This window comes from Pelophylax lessonae (genome assembly GCF_965119305.1).
Source record: "Pelophylax lessonae genome assembly, chromosome: 6".
In the NCBI taxonomy this organism is placed as follows: domain Eukaryota; kingdom Metazoa; phylum Chordata; class Amphibia; order Anura; family Ranidae; genus Pelophylax; species Pelophylax lessonae.
In genome coordinates, this window is record NC_138773.1 from 30116173 (window position 1) to 30137301 (window position 21129).

Here is a 21129-nt window from a genome sequence, read left to right on the forward strand (position 1 = left end):
GCGCTGCGTAAATTGACAGTGCTATAGAAGTACCTGAAATTACATGGATAGGTTTACATATGACAAACCTGCCAATGGATCTTCTGCATCTATATGGGCAATGACCTTTGTGTACTTTTTTACCATGCATTGTGACACATTTGTTATGTGTTTTGACACACATGAAAATGCGTGTTTGCTATCCATATTTTGGGTGCCATTACCAATGAATGGCACCACAAACATGATGAGCATTTTTTCAGAACGCTTGAATGTGATTGGAGCCTAATGCCTCATTCAGGCTGTCACTGTGAATCCTGCGTTCACTTGCATTTAGAGTACATTTCAAAATGCATATACTGTAAATCCCACCAACTTCCAGAAGTTTCTCCAAACTTCCAGAACCAGGGGGAGGCACCAGAGACCTGCCTCTGTGAGTCATCTAGCCTGACCTGCAGTAAACCCTGATCCAGATTTCAGACTCTTACCATGAGTCAATAAATTTGCCTGTGCTAAACTATTAGCATACTAGAGGGTGCATCATGTACAACACAGTGTCTACTGTGTAGAGCACAGGAGAGTATAACACACAGAGTGCAGGGGCGGGAGTGTATAACAAAGAGCCCAGGGCCAAGGAATGCGTGATGCACAGAGTACAGTCTTGTGTAACATACAGAGTGCAGGGGTAGGGGAATGTAATGTAGAGTGTAAAGGGGTCAGAAGTATGTAATACACATGCTAGTGTATTGAGTAAATGAAATATTACCCCCTCCAAGCCCAAATCCCTCACAGTACAGGTTCCCCCAAACAGCCCCGAATTTCTGCATAGTACAGATTACCCTCAAAGCCCTGAAGCCCCTTCAGCACAGACTCGCCCTTCCAGCCCACTACTCCAGTAAAGACCCCCCTTCCACCCCTTGAGTACAGACCCCACTCCCTGCCCACTTTCTCAGTACAGACTGTCCCTATACAGACCCCTTTCCAGCACCTTCCTAGTACCATAGGTGTGTGCAGGGGGTGTGCTGGGTAAGCCTGGGCACACCCTAATCACCCTATGTGGTGCAGATTCCACTTGATGCCCCTGCAACCCAACAGTGCTGCCAACTTCCCTTCTCTCCTCTCCTGCCAGCTGCTGCTGCAGGCACACAGTGGGATGTTTCAGGATGTTTATTACCAGCCTCTTCCATTTCTGAATGAACTCAGTTAGTGATCAGTACCAATTGCTCACTATGTCCATTCATAACTGAAGCATAGTAAATCGGGTTTACTATGCTTCCGTTTGTGGATGAACAGGAAGCTGCTCAACACAGCACACTTCCCATTCATTCCCTGTCCAGTGCAGCTGAGACTGCAGAGAAAGGGACTGGGGAATATCTGTCCTCAGTCCCTTTCTCTGTCTAAAATGTGAGACATCGGGGGTCTGTTTAGACTCCTGATATTTCATCAAAGCCCCCAAACAAGGCTTCTAAAAAATTATAAAAATACAAAAACTGTAAAAAATAATAAAACAAAATTTAATTGTAAAAAGTAATAAAATAATTAAAAAAAAAAAAACTACCAACACCATCCACTGCCTTGCTTACACCAATCTCTGCCCTTCTGACACTGTTCATGTGTTAATGCATTTTAAAATGCTTCTTACATTTATTTATAAGAGATTGTGAGTCTGTGTGTGTAAATACTATATATATATATATATATATATATATATATATATATATATATATATATATATATATTTACTGTACATATACACACACACACACACATATGCGTGTTTAAGCTTTGGGGTGCACACCCTAATGTAATAGGCTGTGCACACCTATGCTCATTACAGACCCACCCAGTACAGACAAACCCCTGAGTACAGCCCCCCAGCCCAACCCAACCCACAGTACAGCCCCCTCCTGACCTCTTCTCAATACAGGCCGCCAATACAAACTACCCCTTCAGTGCAGCCCCCTTTCGAGAACAGACCCCCTGCCAACCTCTTCTCAATATAGGTACCCAGTACAAACCATCCTATCAGTACAGACCCCTAGCCCAGCCCACCCCATAGTACAGGCCCCTTCCCCTTTAGACCAGTTGCCGGAGTTCTGACATGCAGTGGCAGAGGGAAGTCTTCCCTTCACCTGTGGATGTGACAGGAGCAGAGGAGAAGCCTCCGTCAGCTTTGCATGACAAAGACAGAGGAGCTCATTCATATGCAATCCTCACCATCAGATCAAATATATGCAGATTACATGACCAAATTAATATGCAAATAGTATCACAATGTGCATATGAATGCATTGTGGGCACAATGTACAGGAACAGATCATTTGCATACAAACCCCCTGTACATGGGACAGCCGGATGAAGCTAAAAAGGCAGGACTGTCCCACACAATCCAACACTGTTGGAAGATATGCATACAGCTAAAAAAGGATAGCTGGGGAAGCTGAGTACATTGTTTAATAGCTCTGTTCAGCTCCAATTAGGTGGCAATGACACAGGATTTCTGTCAGGATCAACAGTATTTTTATTTTCTTGTAGAAAATGCACTTAGCTTACAGCAACCATTGAACCAAGGTTCAGTCCCTTATTTGTATCTATCAGGTAGAGATATAATGGAAGGAGAGAATTTCTCCACTACAACGTTCACATCTTCCAGAGACAGTGGAGGAACATGAGAGCTCCATTTATTGATCATTGTGTCCAGTTATGATGGAAAGATGGTCATTAGAGTCTCAGAAATACTATAGGTGGGAATTTACAAGGGAACAATAAAAGTCCAGTAGCTGGACAACTTACCTTCACCTGAAGTATTCTTCCTTCTTGTTTCTGGTAAAGAAAGAGATAAATGTATAAAACAAGTCTCACCAACAGAAAGTAGAATAAATATTATACATGGAAAATGGGGAAGAAATAGAAGAGCTCCAATAACTGAATATGTCATCAAACCCCTTGGGATTTGGCACCTATAGGATCCCTTGAGGAAGTTATAAGCGAAATGCGTAGTGATCCATTGGCATATGACGTTTGAGATTCTTGTTCGGCCGGATATCAAAGACCATCGCAGATTCTGTGTTTTCCTGTACCAGATCTTGGCTTGACATGGACATGTAACAGGTTCTTTTGCACAGCCATACTTACCTCGTTTCGGGAGATGCTGCACAGTTTCCACTACACTACATTCCCCATTAAATGGTTTTCATAATATTTTTTAACATGTTGTCATAATAAATTCTTTACTTTTTTATTACCTTTTGAGTACTCATGTTTCCTTATGGGATTACCAGTGGCTACCTTAACCACTTGCCGACCGCCGCAAGTACATATACTGCGGCGTTCAGCCCCTCACAGGCAGAGTGACGTATATATATACGTCACTAGCCTGTGAGGCTCTGGGGATCTCCCGCGCGGTCACGGACCCCCCCGCGCGTGTGACCGGCGGACCCGATGTCCGCCGCTCACTCTGCGATTGTCGGTGCAGAGGGAGAAAGGCAGGCAGCTAGTGTAAACAAGCCGCCTGTCATTCTCCCCTGTGTAGAAACAATGATCATACGGTTCTACTATGTAGGACCGTTGATCACTGTTCCTACAGCTCAAGCCGCAGCCAATCACAGTTAGAATCACGCCCCTAGGGACACACACAGCCCCTCCCTCTCAAATAAAGTTAACCCCTTCACTGCCAGTGTAATTTTACAGTAACAGTGCATATGTATAGCACTGATTACTGTAGAAATGTCACTGGTACCCCCAAAAGTGTCAAAAATGTCAGTCAAGGGTCCGATCTGTCCGCCGCAATGTCGCAGTACCGCAAAAAAAATCGCAGATCGCCGCCATTACGCGTTAAAAAAATAAACAACAAAAATGACAAAAATCTTTCCCTTTGTTAGTAAACGCGATAACTTTTGCGCAAACCAATCAAAATACGCTTTTTGCGATTTTTTTTTTTTTACCAAACATAGGTAGCATAAAACAAATTGGCCAAAAATGTTAAAAAATTTTGATTTTTAAATTTTTTTGGGGGGGAATTTCATATAAAAAAATGTGAAAAATATTGTTATTTTTGCAAAATTGACGCTTTTTTATTGTTTATAGCGCGTGATCAAAAAATCACAGAGGTGATCAAATACCACCAAAAGAAAGCTCTGTTTGTGGGGAAAAAAGGACGTTTTTTGTTTAGGTACAGCGTCGCACGACCGCGCAATTGTCCGTTAAAGTCACGCAGTGCCGAATTGCAAAATACCCCCTGGTCTTTTAGCAGCCAAATCCTCCGGGGCTTAAGTGGTTAAAGTCCTACCCACCTTTCCATTTCTTCTCTTTTGTAATGTACTAATTGGATGTGGTGGCACATACTTCTGAGTCACGTCTCAATATCTATTACGTCCTCCACTACAACATTTACATCTTCCAGAGACAGTGGAGGAACATGAGAGCTCCATTTATTGATCATTGTGTCCAGTTATGATGGAAAGATGTTCATTAGAGTCCCAGAAATACTGGAGAGGGAGATTTACAAGGGAAAAATAAAGTCCAGTAACTGGAATACTTACCTGGAACTGGAGTTTTCTTCTTTCCTGTTTCTGGTAAAGAAAGATAAATGTATAAAACAAGTCTCATTAACAGAAAGTAGAATAAATATTATACATGGAAAATGGGGAAGAAATAGAAGAGCTCCATTTACTGAATGTCATCTACTATTGATCTCAGGATGTGAATTGGATGGTAATACATTGAATTGAAGAATAAGATATAAGAGTAGAATGTGCTCTATGATTACTGGAAAAAGTTCCTGAGAACATTCACAAATCCACAGAACATAAAGCCCCGTACACACGTACCGATCGTCGGCATACAAACGTTCGTCTTTTCTCCCCGGGATGTCGGTGTCTGTTGAAAAGTGCAAAGACTGCCCAAGAATTTTGTCCGCCGACTACAGCCGACTGCAGAAGTGATGTCATGTAATGGTTAACTTTCCCTGTGTTTTTTCTTTTCTGAGCATGCCCAGTCTTGCAAATCTGCGGTCTGTCGGCTGAATTCTGTACTGACTGGCGAACAATCGTCCGTTCTGGTGTCGGCATACAAAAATTTTAATGCTTGCAAGAAAGACTCTTGTCGGCAGAATGTGCGCTGACAGCTGTCGGAGGCACCATACTAACAAGCGTACAATCGGCAGATCTTTCGTCCGCCGACGCTTGTATGCCGACGATCGGTACGTGTGTACGGGGCTTAAGACAATGGGCACAAGGGGCTTCATTCTATAAAGTGATTATTATTAAAGCTGAACTCCAGGAAAACAGATAAATACACATATGAAATAAGTAGTTCTTAGACACAGCACAGACCTGCCTGGCAGGGCAGGAGACCTAATTTTTTTCAGGTACAGTTCATTAGCACTTACAGGTCTTGTCCCTCCCCAGGCTGTGATTGGACAGTGAAAAGAGGAGACACAGACTGATGAACAAATCTCCCTGTCAAATCGCTCTCTCCTCCTATCAGCATGTGTCCAGTAAGTACATGAGGACTGCAGTGCAACTGATTGGCTTCAAATCCTACTCCCCTCAATCCCAGTCAGCTATACAAGGACTATACAGGAAATTTTACACTGCTGTTTTTGCCAGAGTGTCCTCCTCTATGTTTGGGTGCCTGTAGCATGTGAGGTGAAGGGAAGGCACTGCTAGGAGAGTTTCTGCCACCACAAGCTGACAGGAGTAGTGACAGCAGCATCACTACACCTGTCAGCTTAGTTTTGGATAAAATATGCCAGGTCTGGAGAGGAGGAAAGAGCTCCCTCTCCTCTCCAGCTTTACACTTTTTTCACTGTAACACTCTTGTGTCCGAACTGTGAAATCGGTACTTTACTCCAGCAAAGAATGTGGGTAGGAGGTGGGAAAACAAACCCATCTAATCCCAACCAATGTCACTTCAAGCGGGTCCTCGAGTCGTGATCCTACTCCACCTCATCAGCAACATCTCTCTCATCAGCCGCTTGCACAAAGGCTTAGACATCGGCTTCTCCTTGGCTCCTCAGCTCTGACGTGTCAAGATGAGGAGGCCCCCTTGGAAGAAGAGCATCCTGCAGCCCAGGGCTGGCCCAAGACATTGGGTCCAAGAATGAAACGCTGCCCCCCACCCCCCCCCCCAAAAAAAATTCACGCCCTCCAAAAGGCCCCCACATTCTATAGGACTATGAAAGCAGTCAGAGGGGTGTGAGTGTGTACGGAGTGACAGCAAGAGCAGGACAGAGCAGTAGACACTGGGCAGATGAGCGCACCAGGCTCTCTCCTGTCTATAGTGCCACAATGCCCTGCAGTGCTGCGAGCATGGTACAGGAGAATGCAGTGCTGTGGGCATAATACAGAAGAATGCAGGGTTGTAGGCATGGTACAGGAAAATGCAGGGCTGCGGTAATGGTACAGGAGAATGCAGGGCTGCGGGTATGGTACAGGAGAATGCAGGGCTGCGGGCATGGTACAGGAGAATGCAGGGCTGCGGGCAGGGTACAGGAGAATGCGGGGCTGCGGGCATGGTACAGGAGAATGCAGGGCTGCAAACATGGTACAGGAGAATGCAGGGCTGCAGACATGGTACAGGAAAATGCAGGGCTGCGGGCATGGTACCGGAGAATGCAGGGCTGTGGGCATGGTACAGGAGAATGCAGGGCTGCGGGCATGGTACAGGAGAATGAGGGGCTGCAAGCATGGTACAGGAGAATGCAGGGCTGCGGGCATGGTACAGGAGAATGTGGGGCTGTGGGCATGGTACTGGAGAATGCGGGGCTATGGGCATGGTACAAGAGAATGCGGGGCTGTGGGCATGGTACAGGAGAATGCGGGGCTGCGGGCATGGTACGGGAGAATGTGGGGCTGCGGGCATTGTACAAGAGAATGCGGGGCTGCGGGCATGGTACAGGAAAATGGAGGGGTGTGGGCATGGTACAAGAGAATGCGGGGCTGTGGGCATGGTACAGGAGAATGCGGGGCCGTTGGCATGGTACAGGAGAATGCAGGGCTGTGGGAATGATACAGGAGAATGCAGGGCTGTGGGCATGGTACAGGAGAATGCGGGGCTACGGGCATGGTACAGGAGAATGCGGGGCTGCAGGCATGGTACAGGAGAATGCGGCGGTGGGCATGGTACAGGAGAATGCGGCGGCGGGCAAGGTACAGGAGAATGCGGCGGCGGGCATGGTACAGGAGAATGTGGCGGCGGGCATGGTACAGGAGAATGCGGGTCTGCGGGCATGGTACAGGAGAATGTGGCGGCGGGCATGGTACAGGAGAATGCGACGGGCATGGTACAGGAGAATGCAGCGGCGGCGGGCATGGTACAGGAGAATGCAGGGCGGCCGTCATTGTACAGGAGAATGCGGCGGCGGGCATGGTACAGGAGAATGCAGGGCTGCGGGCATGGTACAGGAGAATGCAGGGCTGCGGGCATGGTACAAGAGAATGCGGGGCTGCGGGCATACTACAGGAGATGCAGTGCTGCATAAAACTGCATCTTCTGTAGTATGCCCGCAGCCCCGCATAATGGCAGTGCCTTGAGGTGCTAGATTACTTTTTGGGTTATAAGTGCACCAATATCTTTTAATGCTTTGACCATTTGTTGCTGTAATGTTTTTCGAAGTAATGTCCTTGATCTGTTTTTGTCAGAATAATTATATTTATTTTGCTTATGCCTTGGCAAGCAGTAGAATAATTTAGTAGGATCAACATTTTATACTTGGTTTTTGTATTATGTTTTCAAGGATCTACCCCTTGATTACCTTTGAGGGTGCATTTATCTTTTCATATCTGTATGATAATGTTTGTATCCTAAGGACTTTGTTAAATCTTTGAATGAAAATCTATTGCAAACAAATTTCGAACTTTTGAATTGTATGTGGGCAGATTCTTCCATCACTACATAGGAGTAAATCAACAAAATGACTTAAGCAGAAGATAATTCACATTCTGGAATGACCAAACCATGTCTAGACCTCAACCAGGGGCTGACTGGCAACTTTCAGCCCAGGGAGCAAATACAAACCAGAAACCCATTGTGTGCGATTCGGCCCCCCTCCCACTCCCCCTCTTCCTGGTCTCCTCCTGACCCCAATTCCAGGCTTAAGCTGTGCTCCTGGTGCTCTCTATTCACCGGCCAAACCCAGGTTCCCGACCTGGCCAGCAGGGGGCAGTTCGGGGGAGCTGGAACAGCTTGGTCGTGGCTAGCTAGGGCAGGAGAGTCTCCAGTGGGGTATGGAACCGGCCTCTGCCCAGACACAGTTTACACCATCCATACTGGGGGAGGAGGCCTGCGCTCTGTCCTTTTCTTCATCCCGCGCTCTGTAGGATCGGCAGTGGGGACTTTTTACTTCTCTTCTCCAGGAATCTGGCATGTCTGTGGCAGGAGTGGCGCAGCCTTTTTAGGGGGCATCAAAGCAGCCCAGGGGGCAATTGCCCCCCTGCCCTCTGGCCCAGTTCTCCCCTGACCTCAACCCAACTGAGATGCTGTGGTATGACTAGAAAAGAACTGTTCACATATCGGCTCTAAACCATCCTACTGCAAGTATGATCAGCAGGAAATGATAAAGGATTGACAATTTTACTGTACATAAACACATATTGTATGTACAGTATATATATATATATATATATATATATATATCTCACACAATGACAACAAGTATGTGTGTACCTTATAAAATTTTAAGAGTTAGATTTAGATTTGTACAATGTAAATATCTGTATGGTTCTATCAGTTGCAGATATAACAGAGGGGAATGAACTTCTCTAAGAAATAATTATTCTATATAAACTACTGATCTATAAAGACAGATACAAAACATTCAGTTACTAGAAGACTTACCAATGAGAACTGTATTACACGAAAAAAAGAAAAAAGACAAAATTAATAGGAAAACCTCAGCAAGAAAGAATGGACTAAACCAATGTACATAAAAATTGGTAACTGCAGTGATAAACACCATCATCATATTAATGAACATCTTTATATAGCATTCCCTGGTTGCTAATAAATAGAACAGACGAAAGAACAAACATGGCTGATAACAATTACAAGTCTAAAAAAGTCACTATGTATTATATCTGTTTAACAGGTTCACAAAAATACCTGTTGATCCTGCCATAAATCTTGTGAGCCTATTACTTTCTGTACACTCTACCAGCGGTGGCCCCTCCCAGACCACACCAGTTCCAGCTCCAGCCCGCACAACTAACCCCCCCCCCCCCCCCGGGTCGCTGGCTTACTCACCCTGGGCAGGCAGCGGCGGTGGCTTCCCCCTGCGTCTCCTCCCCGGGTAGGGCTTCCCCTGTGTCTCCTCCCTCCTCCTCCTCCTCCTCCTCCTCCTTGGCCAATAGCATGGCTTCTCCTTTCGGCCAATCGTAAAACTGGTCTCAGGACCCACTTCCTGATTCACCAGGAGGAGAATCAGTGTGGCAATAGCAAATATTCATTCGCTATTGTCACACAACTGCGTGGGCTCAGGGCGCAGTGCTCTGTGCCCCAGACCCACCCTTTTTTGAAGCCTATTAGAGCATCTGGCTCTAATCACGTGCTTAAAAAAAAAAAAAACCCATTGGAATCCATGCGTCCGGCACGCTGCCTGTAGATTAAAGGAGCGGACACATGGATGGGGGGGCGGAGTCCCTGCGCCCCCAATGGACGGGCTGCCACTGCACTCTACCTGTGCTGTTCCTTTACCAATTTAATTTTAAGTTCTCTTTGAGGACCACAGAACTACACCCTCAGTGTTGTAGACAATAAGAGAAGGGTGAGGATCTTTGGTCCTATCTTTTTCTGTTGTCCTGATACAGAAGATTTAGTGAGTGTTGTCACATTAGAACAGGAAGTGTGTTACTGGCAGATTCAACAGGTTAAAAAAAAAAACTATAAAAAGAAAACGAATGCAGCCACCACATCTAAGAACTAGATGCTGCAATATATTACGTTTTTGGAGTATTTTTTGGGGATTTTACATTTTTTTTTTTTTTTTAGAAATTTTTTAGAAATTTGCGCAGCGAATTTGTAAATGCAATTTTTTTAAAGAAAAAAATACACTTTAATGAATTAAAAAAAAAAAAAAACACAATAATTACCCCAATTTTATTGTATAATGTGAAAGAGGATGTTACGCCAAGTAAATATATACCTAACATGTCACGCTTTAAAATTATGCATGCTCGTGGAATTGTGACAAACTATGGTACTCAAAAATGTCCATATGCATTACTTTAACGACTTGCTGCCCACCCACTGTCAAATGACAGCGGAGCGGTGCGGCTCTCATTCTGGGAGGACGTCATATGACGGTGCCCCAGAATGCCCGCTTTCGCGTGCCCGTGGGTGCGCACAGCACCGCGATCACGTGTTCCTAGGACACGGTTCGACCCCGATCCTGGTAAAGAGCAAATGAGGTGGCTCTTTACCCATGTGAAGTCACATGTAAATGAGGAAGTGCCGTCTGTCAGAGTGTGTGGCGAGGAGAGCCGATAAGCGACTCCTCCTTAAAGGGGAGTCCAGGACAGGTAATCAGGGCACTGATCATCAGTGCCCCGGTTACAGAAAAGAAAAAATAGTGCCCATCAGTGACACCAATCAATGCCCAATAGTGACACCAATCAATGCCCATCAGTGACACCAATCAATGCCCATCAGTGAGACCAATCAGTGCCTACCAGTGTCCTCAATCAGTGCCCATTAGTGAAGCCAGTTCATCTGTGCTGCCCATCAGTGCCGCCCATCAGTGCCACCTATCAGTGCCCATCAGTGCCGCCTATCAGTGCCCATCAGTGCAACCTATTAGAGCCCATTACTGCAGCATATTAGTGCCTCCTCATCAGTGCTACCTATCAGTGCCCATCAGTGCTGCCTATCAGTGCCCATCAGTCCCGCCTATTAGTGCCACCTATCAGCGTCCATCAGTGCCTGCTCATCTATGCTGCCCATCAGTGCTCATCAGTGCTGCCCATCAGTGCCATCTATCAGTGCCCATTACTGCGGCATATTAGTGCCTCCTCATCAGTGCCACCTCATCAGTGCCAATCAGTGCAGCCTATCAGTGCCGCCTCATCAGCGCACATCAGTGAACGAGAGAAATTACTTATTTACAAAATTTACTGACAGAAAAACTTTTTTTTTCAAAATTTTCTGTCTTTTTTCTTTTTTTTTTGTAAGAAATAAAAAAAAAAAAACAGCAGTGATTAAATACCACCAAAAAAAAAGCTCTATTTGTGTGAAAAAAATTATACAAATTTAATTTAGGTATAGTATTGTATGGCCGCGCAATTGTCATTCAAAGTGTAACAGTGCTGAAAGCTGAAAATTGGCCTGGGCAGGAAGAGGGTGAAAGTGCCCGGTATTAAAGTGGTAAACTATTTAGAGTTAGAGGAGGTCTAGTGCTAGAATTATTGCTCTTGCTCTAACGTTTATGGCAATACCTCCCATGTGTGGTACGAAAACTGTTTCCATATGTGTGCGTGACTTATGTATGCGTTCACTTCTATGTGTGAGCATGGAGAGATGGGGGCACTTTAGATTTTTTTTTTGCTTGTTTATTTTACTTTTTATTTTTACACTGTCCATTTAATTTTTTTACCGTATTTTTTCCTATTACAAGGAATGTAAACATCCCTTGTAATAGAAATAAGAATGACAGGACCTCCTTATGAAGAGATCTGGGGTCAAAAAGACCCGAAATCTCTTCTTTACCTTTAAAGCGTAACTCCACTTTTGTTGAGAAAAAACATTCCCCTCTGGGTGATCTCTGTACATTGCAGGGATTATAACAAACTTTGTTTCACATTCCTACCTTTTGTTATTCTGAAGAAATCATTGTTTGTTCCTCTGTGCTGAGTGGGTCTAATGGGAGTGGTTTCATAATTATCTATCAGCTGTGGCAGCTGCAGGGCTCTAATGAGGAAATCTGCTGGGCCTGCATCCCTTTAGACGTGTTCCTATTGGGAATATCTCACCCAAAATGACATTTTTGTTGCAGGGGATGCCAGAAATCGGACTTGTATCTTAGTGCAGACTTCTGGGAAAATTGGTGAGCCAATCACACAAGCAGGAAATGATGTTTCTGGGGGTGTGGTCGTTATACATTCTGTGTACAGAACACCTCCAGACGGCCATATTGCATAGCATTTTCAGAAAATTACAACAGCTGCCGATTAAAAAGGAAAGGTAGTTTTTAAAAAAACATTCATTTAAAATATGATTTGTGTCGTAATTTTATATGCTATATTGTTTTTTCTTTATTTGCAATTTTTTTCCCCATGAAAGTGGAGTTACCCTTTAAAACCAAACTTAAAAAAAAAAAATGTACTTCCAGCCTGCACCAGAAGTGATGTCATGACATTGCTCCGGTCCTCCAAGGCCATAGAGTCAGTGAAAGAGTATTAGCTCCAGCCGCAGCATCAGATTTTTTTTACAGGTGAATCACTGGAAACAGTAATCCGGAGAAACACTGGAAATGAGTCGCTCGGAGCGCTTTCAAGAGAAAGCCAGCCGATGGCTGAAAAAAACTATACCGAGATTATGGCTGATACCTTCAGGCACCATCCCGGTAAAACCACATGCAACTTATATATATATATATATATATATATATATATATATATATATATATATATATACATATTTGGGTCAGCAAGAAGCAACAAAGTATCCTCCAACTGATATCTCTTACAAAACGTCAACTAATTTGTGTTTTTTTGTAATATCACAGGAGTTAGCTCTGCATTGTGTAAATCTATTTGTTTCATTCTATCAGGAAAAATTATATGAGAGATAGAATCCCTTAATAACTTCCATAGACAATGCAGGAACATAGAAGCTCTATTTACTGAAGAATGTTAATACTGGATTCATTATGTTATATTTTTTTTAATGGGACAGCCACAAAATAAATAAATAATTTACAAGAAAAAAAAAGTAATTATTAATGGTATAAACATCAAAATAACAAAATTAAAAAAAAAAAATAGATAATGGGAGAAGAGGAGGAAGAAGGTAATTAGTGCTGTTTAGCGTTTAGCAAAGAGTTCATAAAGAGTTATTTTATTTTGTTTTAAAACTTGTAAGGTTGTTTTAAATGTTCTGGTGACAACTCTCTAAGATGGGAATTTTTTGAGAGATTTCCTCTCACTTGCTTTTACAAACCCAATTCCAAAAAAGTTGGGACAGGATACAAATTGTGAGTAAAAAAGGGATGGACTAATTTACAAATCTCATAAACTTATATTTTATTCACAATATAATATAGATAACATATCAAATGTTGAAAGTGAGACATTTTGAAATGTCATGCCAAATATTGGCTCATTTTGGATTTCATGAGAGCTACACATTCCAAAAAAGTTGGGACGGGTAGCAATAAGAGGCTGGAAAAGTTAAATGTACCTATAAGGAACAGCTGGAGGACCAATTTGCAACTTATTAGGTCAATTGGCAACATGATTGGGTATAAAAAGCCTCTCAGAGTGGCAGTGTCTCTCAGAAGTCAAGATGTCCAGAGGATCAACAATTCCCCCAATGCTGCGGCAAAAAATAGTGGGGACAATATCAGAAAGGAGTTTCTCAGAGAAAAATTGCAAAGAGTTTGAAGTTATCATCTACAGTGCATAATATCATCCAACAGGCCCGGACTGGCCATAGGGCAGACCGGGCATATTCCCGGTGGGCCACGGCTCTCACTCAGTCAGTCATCACATCACGATCAAGTAGAAGTTCCCTCACTGCGGCCGGTGGAGCATGAAGATAGATTTGCCAGCAACACCAGCTCCATGGCCAATCAGCCTTCTGCTCAGGGGGGTGTGAGTCACACCCCCCTGAGCAGAAGGCTGATTGGCCGCGGAGCCGGAAGTCAACACAGTGTCAAATGTTCCTTCCCGCCGGTGTCCTGCCCGGCGCGGCCAGCCCAGCTCGCATCGGCATCTCTCAAGCAGCTGCAGATGGAAGCTCCTTCAGTCCGGACTCCGGGGTGCTCGTGGGGGACGGCGGCAGGGAGAAGGTAAGTGCCACTGGAACCTGACCTTTCAGCCCAGGGACCTGGTCACCCTGCTCACTGCTCAGTAACCCAGTGCCACCCAGCCCAGCGGAGACAGTGGGTCGCTTCAGGTATTGCAATACCCATCCAGGTGTCCGGTCGGCCATTGTCCAGTAAGTTACCTTGCCAGTTTAGTTACCACCAGTCATCCCGATTGACTGTCACAAGGTGATCCTGTGTCTTACATGGCCAGGAGCCTGAATTTTATTTACCATGGTGTGTCTCATCAGTGCTGTGCAGCCCGTGTGTGCTGAATAGGAGGGGGGATGGGGCGGCTGCATATAGAGGATTTGATGTTTCCCTATTCCTCCACCTGCTGCTGCTGGATGGATGCCTGATTCTCCTTAACTTCTGCAGGCATTTAGGAGAAATATGGAAATATCAATTTCTCTATATGCAGCCGTCCCATCCCCCTCCTATACAACTTCTTTTACTGCCCCCCCAGTGACCTTAGCCCTCCCCCCTAGTGCTCTTAACCCCCCCTACCAGTGCTCTTAACCCCCCTGTGCTCCTTAGCCCCCCCCCCCGTGCTCATCAAGTCCACATAGTGCTTTTCATCTCCCCTATGCTCTCTGGCTCCCCCAGTGCTCTCCACCCCCCTGTGCTCCCTGGCTCCCCCCTAAGTGATTTCCAGTTCCCCCCCAGTGCTCTCCAGTCCCCCCCCCCATGCTCTCCATCCCCCTGGTTTTCCTTGCCCGCCCCCCCGGGCTATCCACACCCTGCGCCTTCCAACCCCCCTGCAATGCTTTCCAAACCCCCCCCCCCATTAATTCTCTCCAGTCCCCCCCCCCCCACCGTGCCCTTCAGCTCCTCCAGTGCCATCTGCTTTCCCTGTGCTCTCCGGCCCCCCTAGTGTCCTTCTATCTTCTATCATGTCTGCAGTCTCTGACCATCTCCTGTATCATGTCTGCAGTCTCTGACCTTCTCCTGTATCATGTCTGCAGTCTCTGACCATCTCCTGTAGTATGTCTGCAGTCTCTGACCATCTCCTGTATCATGTCTGCAGTCTCTGACTATCTCTTATATCATGTCTGCAGTCTCTGACCATCTCTTATATCATGTCTGCAGTCTCTGACCATCTCTTGTATCACGTCTGCAGTCTCTGACCATCTCTTGTATCACGTCTGCAGTCTCTGACCATCTCTTGTATCATGTCTGCAGTCTCTGACCATCTCTTATATCATGTCTGCAGTCTCTGACCATCTCTTGTATCACGTCTGCAGTCTCTGACCATCTCTTGTATCACGTCTGCAGTCTCTGACCATCTCTTGTATCATCTCTGACCATCTCTTGTATCACGTCTGCAGTTTCTGACCATCTAATATATCACGTCTTTAGTCTCTGACCATCTCTTGTATCATGTCCTCAGTCTCTGACCATCTCCTGTATCATGTCCTCAGTCTCTGACCATCTCCTGTATCATGTCCTCAGTCTCTGACCATCTCTTGTATCATGTTTGCAGTCTCTGACCATCTCATGTCCTCAGTCTCTGACCATCTCTTTTATCATGTTTGGAGTCTCTGACCATCTCCTGTACTATGTCCAGCGGGAACACTCTGCAGCCACACCACACAGCACACCCAAGGTAAGTGGAGGACTGGAGAGAGGAGTGACTTCTACTTAGCGATTTCTTTTGCAGATAGGCTGTGCTGGCACTGGCAGCAACAATTTTATTCAAAGAAATCAGGATTTCTTCTGCAAATAGGCTGGCACTGGCAGCAACAATTTAATTCAAATCAGAAGTTCTTTTGCAAATAGGCTGGCCTGGCACTGGCAGCCAGGCATAGTACTAGTCTAGTACTATGCCTGCCAGTGCCAGGTCAGCCTATTTGCAGAAGAAATCCTAATTTGAATAAAATTGCTGCTGCCAGTGACAGCCTACCAGGGGCTGATCTGAGGTGTGAAGGTGCAGGAATTGGGGTGATCTGAGGTGTGATAGTGCAGGAATTGGGGTGATCTGAGGTGTGATAGTGCAGGAATTGGGGCTGATCTGAGGTGTGATAGTGCAGGAATCGGGGCTGATCTGAGGTGTGATAGTGCAGGAATTGGGGTGATCTGAGGTGTGAAGGTGCAGGAATTGGGGTGATCTAATGTGTGAAGGTGCAGGAATTGGTGTGATCTGATGTGTGAAGGTGCAGGAATTGGGGTGATCTGATGTGTGAAGGTGCAGGAATTGGGGTGATCTGATGTGTGAAGGTGCAGGAATTGGGGTGATCTGATGTGTGAAGGTGCAGGAATTGGGGTGATCTGAGGTGTGATAGTGCAGGAATTGGGGTGATCGGATGTGTGAAGGTGCAGGAATTGGGGTGATCTGATGTGTGAAGGTGCAGGAATTGGGGTGATCTGAGGTGTGAAGGTGTAGGAATTGGGGTGATCTGAGGTGTGATAGTGCAGGAATTGGGACTGATCTGATGTGTGAAGGTGCAGGAATTGGGGTGATCTGATATGTGAAGGTGCAGGAATTGGGGTGATCTGAGGTGTGATAGTGCAGGAATTGGGGTGATCGGATGTGTGAAGGTGCAGGAATTGGGGCTGATCTGATTTGTGAAGGTGCAAAGCTCACTTGATTTCTTACTAATTTTCAAGCGGTTTACAGCAGTTACTTTATATGAAGTTGACAGTTGTTTTTTATGTATCTGGTACTCCAAATTTCTTTGAAAACATTTTTCGGCACACTGTGGCCAAAAAGGTTGTCTACCCCTTGATTAGAGTAACCCTCATCTTGTGCTGCTTCATACTATTTTTAGGACTCAACCATCAAAACAGGATTTAAAGTAAGACAAAAAAAACAGCATCATATGGCAGCTCTGATCTAAATTGGACCCAGTCTGTCAGATTAAACTAAAAAAGGTACTGTAATCGAATCCACACATCCTGGAACATTAAATCCTGTCATCAACCATCCCGACAAACGCCCCGCCACGCCCCAGTCATGCCCCCCCTCGCGGGCTGCTCAGTCCAAAATGCACGGGCCTATTTTTTGTCCCAGTCCGGGCCTGTGCACACGTTATCTGCTGATCATGGGTGCAATATTTTGTAGGCTTACTGTATATTACATAAACCATACCCCTTCACCCTGTTTTATCCACTCCTGACTGCTGCACTCTGTACACAACTTTTGATCCTGACCCTTACACTGTGTAATTTATCTAATCTTGACCTCTGCACGCTATACGTAGGTATAATGATCAGGTGTGGGTAAGATGATTGGTCATGCATAAAACAGGGGGCACCTTGGCATGTTTGCCCTGGGCGCTGGATGGCCTTGTCCGGGCACTGCTTACACAGACATACTGTGCTTCACCTGCTACAGTAAGGAGGCACCTGCTAGCTAGTACGAGAAACAAGGCATGCACCCTATCCGCGGTCTCTGACATCTCCTGTACTGTGTCCGCAGCCCCAGACCAACTCCTGTACCGTGTCTGCAGTCGCAGACCAGCTCCTGCACCATGTCCGCAGCCTCTGACCAGCTCCTGTAACATGTCCGCAGCCTCTGACCATCTCCTGTATCCTGTCTGCGGTCTCTGACATCTCCTGTACTGTGTCCGCAGCCACTGAACAGCTCCTGTACCGTGCCCAGCCAGCACCGAATGTAGAAAACACCGGATGGATTTACAGAAGCTTGAGTGGAGACCTTAACCACTTCCTTACCGCTGGACGTCTGCATGATGGGTGCAGCTGCCGGCACCATTCAGATATTATGCTTCTACCGGCTCGCCCGTGCGATCAGCGAGCTGGAGAAGGAATCTGCCGGTGGCGGAAGCACACCATAGAGTCTGCCGGGGACCATCTGGCTCTCAGAGGCGTCACGCCGCCCTGGCAGTTGTCAATACTGCCGAGACCTCGGCTCTATAGCCGTGATCGTTTTTTTAATTTTTTTATTTTAGGCTTTATAGCCTGTAGGAGAGATGTGAGGTCTTATTGACCCCAGATCTCCCCATAAAGAGGACCTGTCATTCACTATTCCTATTACAAGGGATGTTTACATTCCTTGCAATAGGAATAAAAGTGATCAAAAAAAAAAACAAAGGGAAAGTGTAAAAATAAAAAAATTAAAATAAAATAAACAATAAAAGGAAAAAAAAGTCCCCACCCCCCCCCCCCAATCCCCGGGTGCGTATGTCACGGCATTCAATCCATACATGCAAGGTATCACTGCAAACATTAGAGCGAGAGCAACAATTCTAGCCCAAGTCCTCCTCTGTAACTCTAAACTGGTAACCTGTAAAAATTTTTAAAGCGTTGCCTATGGAGATTTTTAAAGTATCGAAGTTTGGCGTCATTCCCCGTGTGTCCGCAATTTTAAAGCGTGACATGTTAGGTTAGGGGGGGCTCTTTTACATCTTCTAAGGACAATAGAGGAAAACAAGAACAAGTTCAAATAATACTCTGTCCAGTACTGGATTATGTTAATCAGCATGACCGTAAATACTGAATGGACACCTTTACAAGCAAAACACTGACATTCAGTAGCTAGATTACTTACGTGGAAGTGGAACAGCTGTATTTTAGGAAAAAAAGAGAAATCAAGGAAAAATTATATGAGAAACCTCAACAAAAAAAAATTAACCTAAACCAACTCGTATATAAAATGTACTACCATTATAATAAAAATAATAATAATACCTACACCATCATAATCAATTCACAGTAGAACAATAATAAAAGAAACCTTACTAGCAACAGAAGTATATGACTGACTAATGATTGTAGCAGAGTATAGCCCACATTATATTCATCTTTTGTAGTCAGCCCTATTCCCCACTGTTACACCCCATGTGGTCTTGTCTCCCTTCCTTGATCCTCTAGCTGCTTTCATGTGCTTACCCAGAAAAGCATCCTCTCTACACAGACCTACTAGTCAAAAAAATGGACATGCCACACACTGATGACATCATCGATGTAAAAAAGCAATAACAATTTTATTCCAGTAAGAGGTACATACAGTGCTTTAAGTGGGCCGGTACGCACCGGTACTCAGTACCGCCACTTCTGCAAAAAGCTCTTGAGAGTACCGCCACCTCTCCCTGCGCCCAGAACATGATTTTAGCGTACTGGTGCGCAGGGCCGATTCGCTGCTGAAAAGGGGGGGGGGGGCTGCTCTGCAGACAGAACAGTAAATCCCACATCGATGCCAGCCGCACCGCTGACCGCTCTGCCTCTGCTGTGCTTCCTTCCCTCTGTATCGCTGGTTGCAACCAGTGACGTCAGACGCCCGGCCCGCCACCCCAGCATTCACAGCGGAGGAGGAACTTATTATTCCACGCGTGCCTAAACAGTGCTCCATTCCCCACCCCCTCCAGCAGTGCCCTGCGCGGTGGTGTCCTGACTCCTGCGGACTCCGAGAAAGTAAAGCCTGGCTGCCGCTCCTTGTCACCCCACAATGCACTGGCTGTCTGCCGCCTGCCACCACAACACTTGCCTGGCCTGCCAGGGCCACCACAGTCAGTGCCCTGCCATCCTTCCTACCACCAGCACAGCACATTAGGTGAGTTACCAGTCCAAAACCAAACTGGCTTCATCTCAGTTCCTAGCATTTGGCCTCTCAAAGCTATCCAGAGCTTGTAATGTATCCCTAAATATTTGTCAATGCTCGTGTCGTGCCACATTTTTATATGCACAGTTAGTGTAATATGTGCCAGTAAGAGTTTTTTTAAACATCATTATTATATCTACTTGATCGCATTTTCATGCATGTTTATGTGGCCTTGTAAAAAAGATGAGTTATGGAACTGTATGCTACCAGTGTGCCTCAATCCTATCATGTTACCTCAGTGGATGAGGGGAGTCATCAAAAAAAAAAAATTTATAGGCTATAAAATAGAGTACCGACACCTCTTTTGGGCCACTTAAAGCACTGGGTACATAGTATGTCATCCTCCCTTTCAAAGTCCCGTTTCCCGTTCAAAAGTGAACTCCAGTGAACTCTGGGTAAGAACATGCTGTGTGACTAACTAGTTGTGAACTAAAGCTGAGACTTACATTTCTTACCTTTTTTTTTCTTTTCCAGGTTTATGATGATTTGTTCATTATGATTTTTTAGTGAGTTATACATTATTTCTTTGTCTCCATCACTCCAGTTACTGACATAAAAAAAGAGAGCTTCCATCTTCTCCTGAGAGGTCGGTCTGCCCCGTATATATTCATAGCTCTCTGTAGTCAGCAGATCCTTAAGATCATCCAAGGTGGGATCCACCACAGTCACCCGCCTTATAAGTTCCTCACGATGTCTATCTACAAATGGCTTCATGTCTGTAAATTACAGAGAAATAAAGTTAAAAACATAGTAACAGTTGAAAATAATATACAAGAATTAATTTATTGTTCCAATATATTTGTAAATTCATTCCCTTCCTCCTGCAATTCTCTATTTCTGTTCTGTAGCATTGCATCTGAAAGGGTGAGACTGCATCTCGACACCTGCAGCTCCGTAGACTTTTGGCTACTGCTTTGCCTTCTGCCTTCAATTTGGGCTAGTATTGAACTTTATTAGGGGTGTGAGAACCTTACCCAACTGCTTTTTCCAGTCCTGGGCTTGTGACCATGCTGATTGGTCATCGCTCATTTTAAAAAAAAAGTTACATAACCCACTCAGTTGACCTGTTGTAGAGTCCTCCATAGTTTCTCAAAGTACATTTCATGTTTTTCTTCCTGCTTTTGATCTCCAATTTTGCTTACCAGCGATGCAAACCTTGTCTTCTTTTTACCATGATTTGAAAATGAACCCTGTGTGCCACAGGCTACAAATTCCTATATGATTATCAAACTTACTGTCAGGGCCTGGGTCTGAACTGGCAAACTCTGTTGTGTCTGGCAATGTCTCTTCTTGCTGAGCCACCTGAAATGCTGGACAGTTCCTGGAATATTCCTTGGATGATCCTGCCTTGTAGCTTGCTTGCCTTAAACATTGAACTCTTTGCCCCTCCCATGAACTTCCTGATTTAATTAATGTTTTTGTGTGTCCTGTTTGCAAGATTATTGGGCCAATATCTTGCTCTTGTCACTCCTGTTGTCGTCCATATCTTTGCTATTACTTTTTACTGACCTTTGGCTTGTTTCTTGACTATGCTTCCACTTGATCCCAATCAGCAAGCATATGTTACTGACCTTTG

General features: G+C 45.1%; 2 protein-coding genes across 2 annotated transcripts in view; both read right to left on the bottom strand.

Annotated features, from left to right (window-relative positions):
* LOC309557649 (NACHT, LRR and PYD domains-containing protein 1b allele 5-like) overlaps window positions 1-12531 on the bottom strand; it is a gene marked incomplete at its 5' end in the record, with an annotated part of 81043 nt that extends 68512 nt beyond the window's left edge. The window contains 4 exons of the mRNA XM_082260439.1: window positions 2773-2802; window positions 4521-4550; window positions 8818-8826; window positions 12519-12531. Of these exons, the coding sequence (XP_082116565.1) occupies window positions 2773-2802; window positions 4521-4550; window positions 8818-8826; window positions 12519-12531 (82 nt within the window). The remainder of the gene's footprint in view (window positions 1-2772; window positions 2803-4520; window positions 4551-8817; window positions 8827-12518) is intronic.
* Window positions 1-20582, bottom strand: part of LOC309558513 (uncharacterized protein) — a gene marked incomplete at both ends in the record, with an annotated part of 379547 nt that extends 358965 nt beyond the window's left edge. Inside the window, 2 exons of the mRNA XM_082261593.1 lie at window positions 20009-20269; window positions 20528-20582. Coding sequence (XP_082117719.1) covers window positions 20009-20269; window positions 20528-20582 — 316 coding nt within the window. The remainder of the gene's footprint in view (window positions 1-20008; window positions 20270-20527) is intronic.
* Between the last annotated feature and the right edge of the window lie 547 nt (window positions 20583-21129).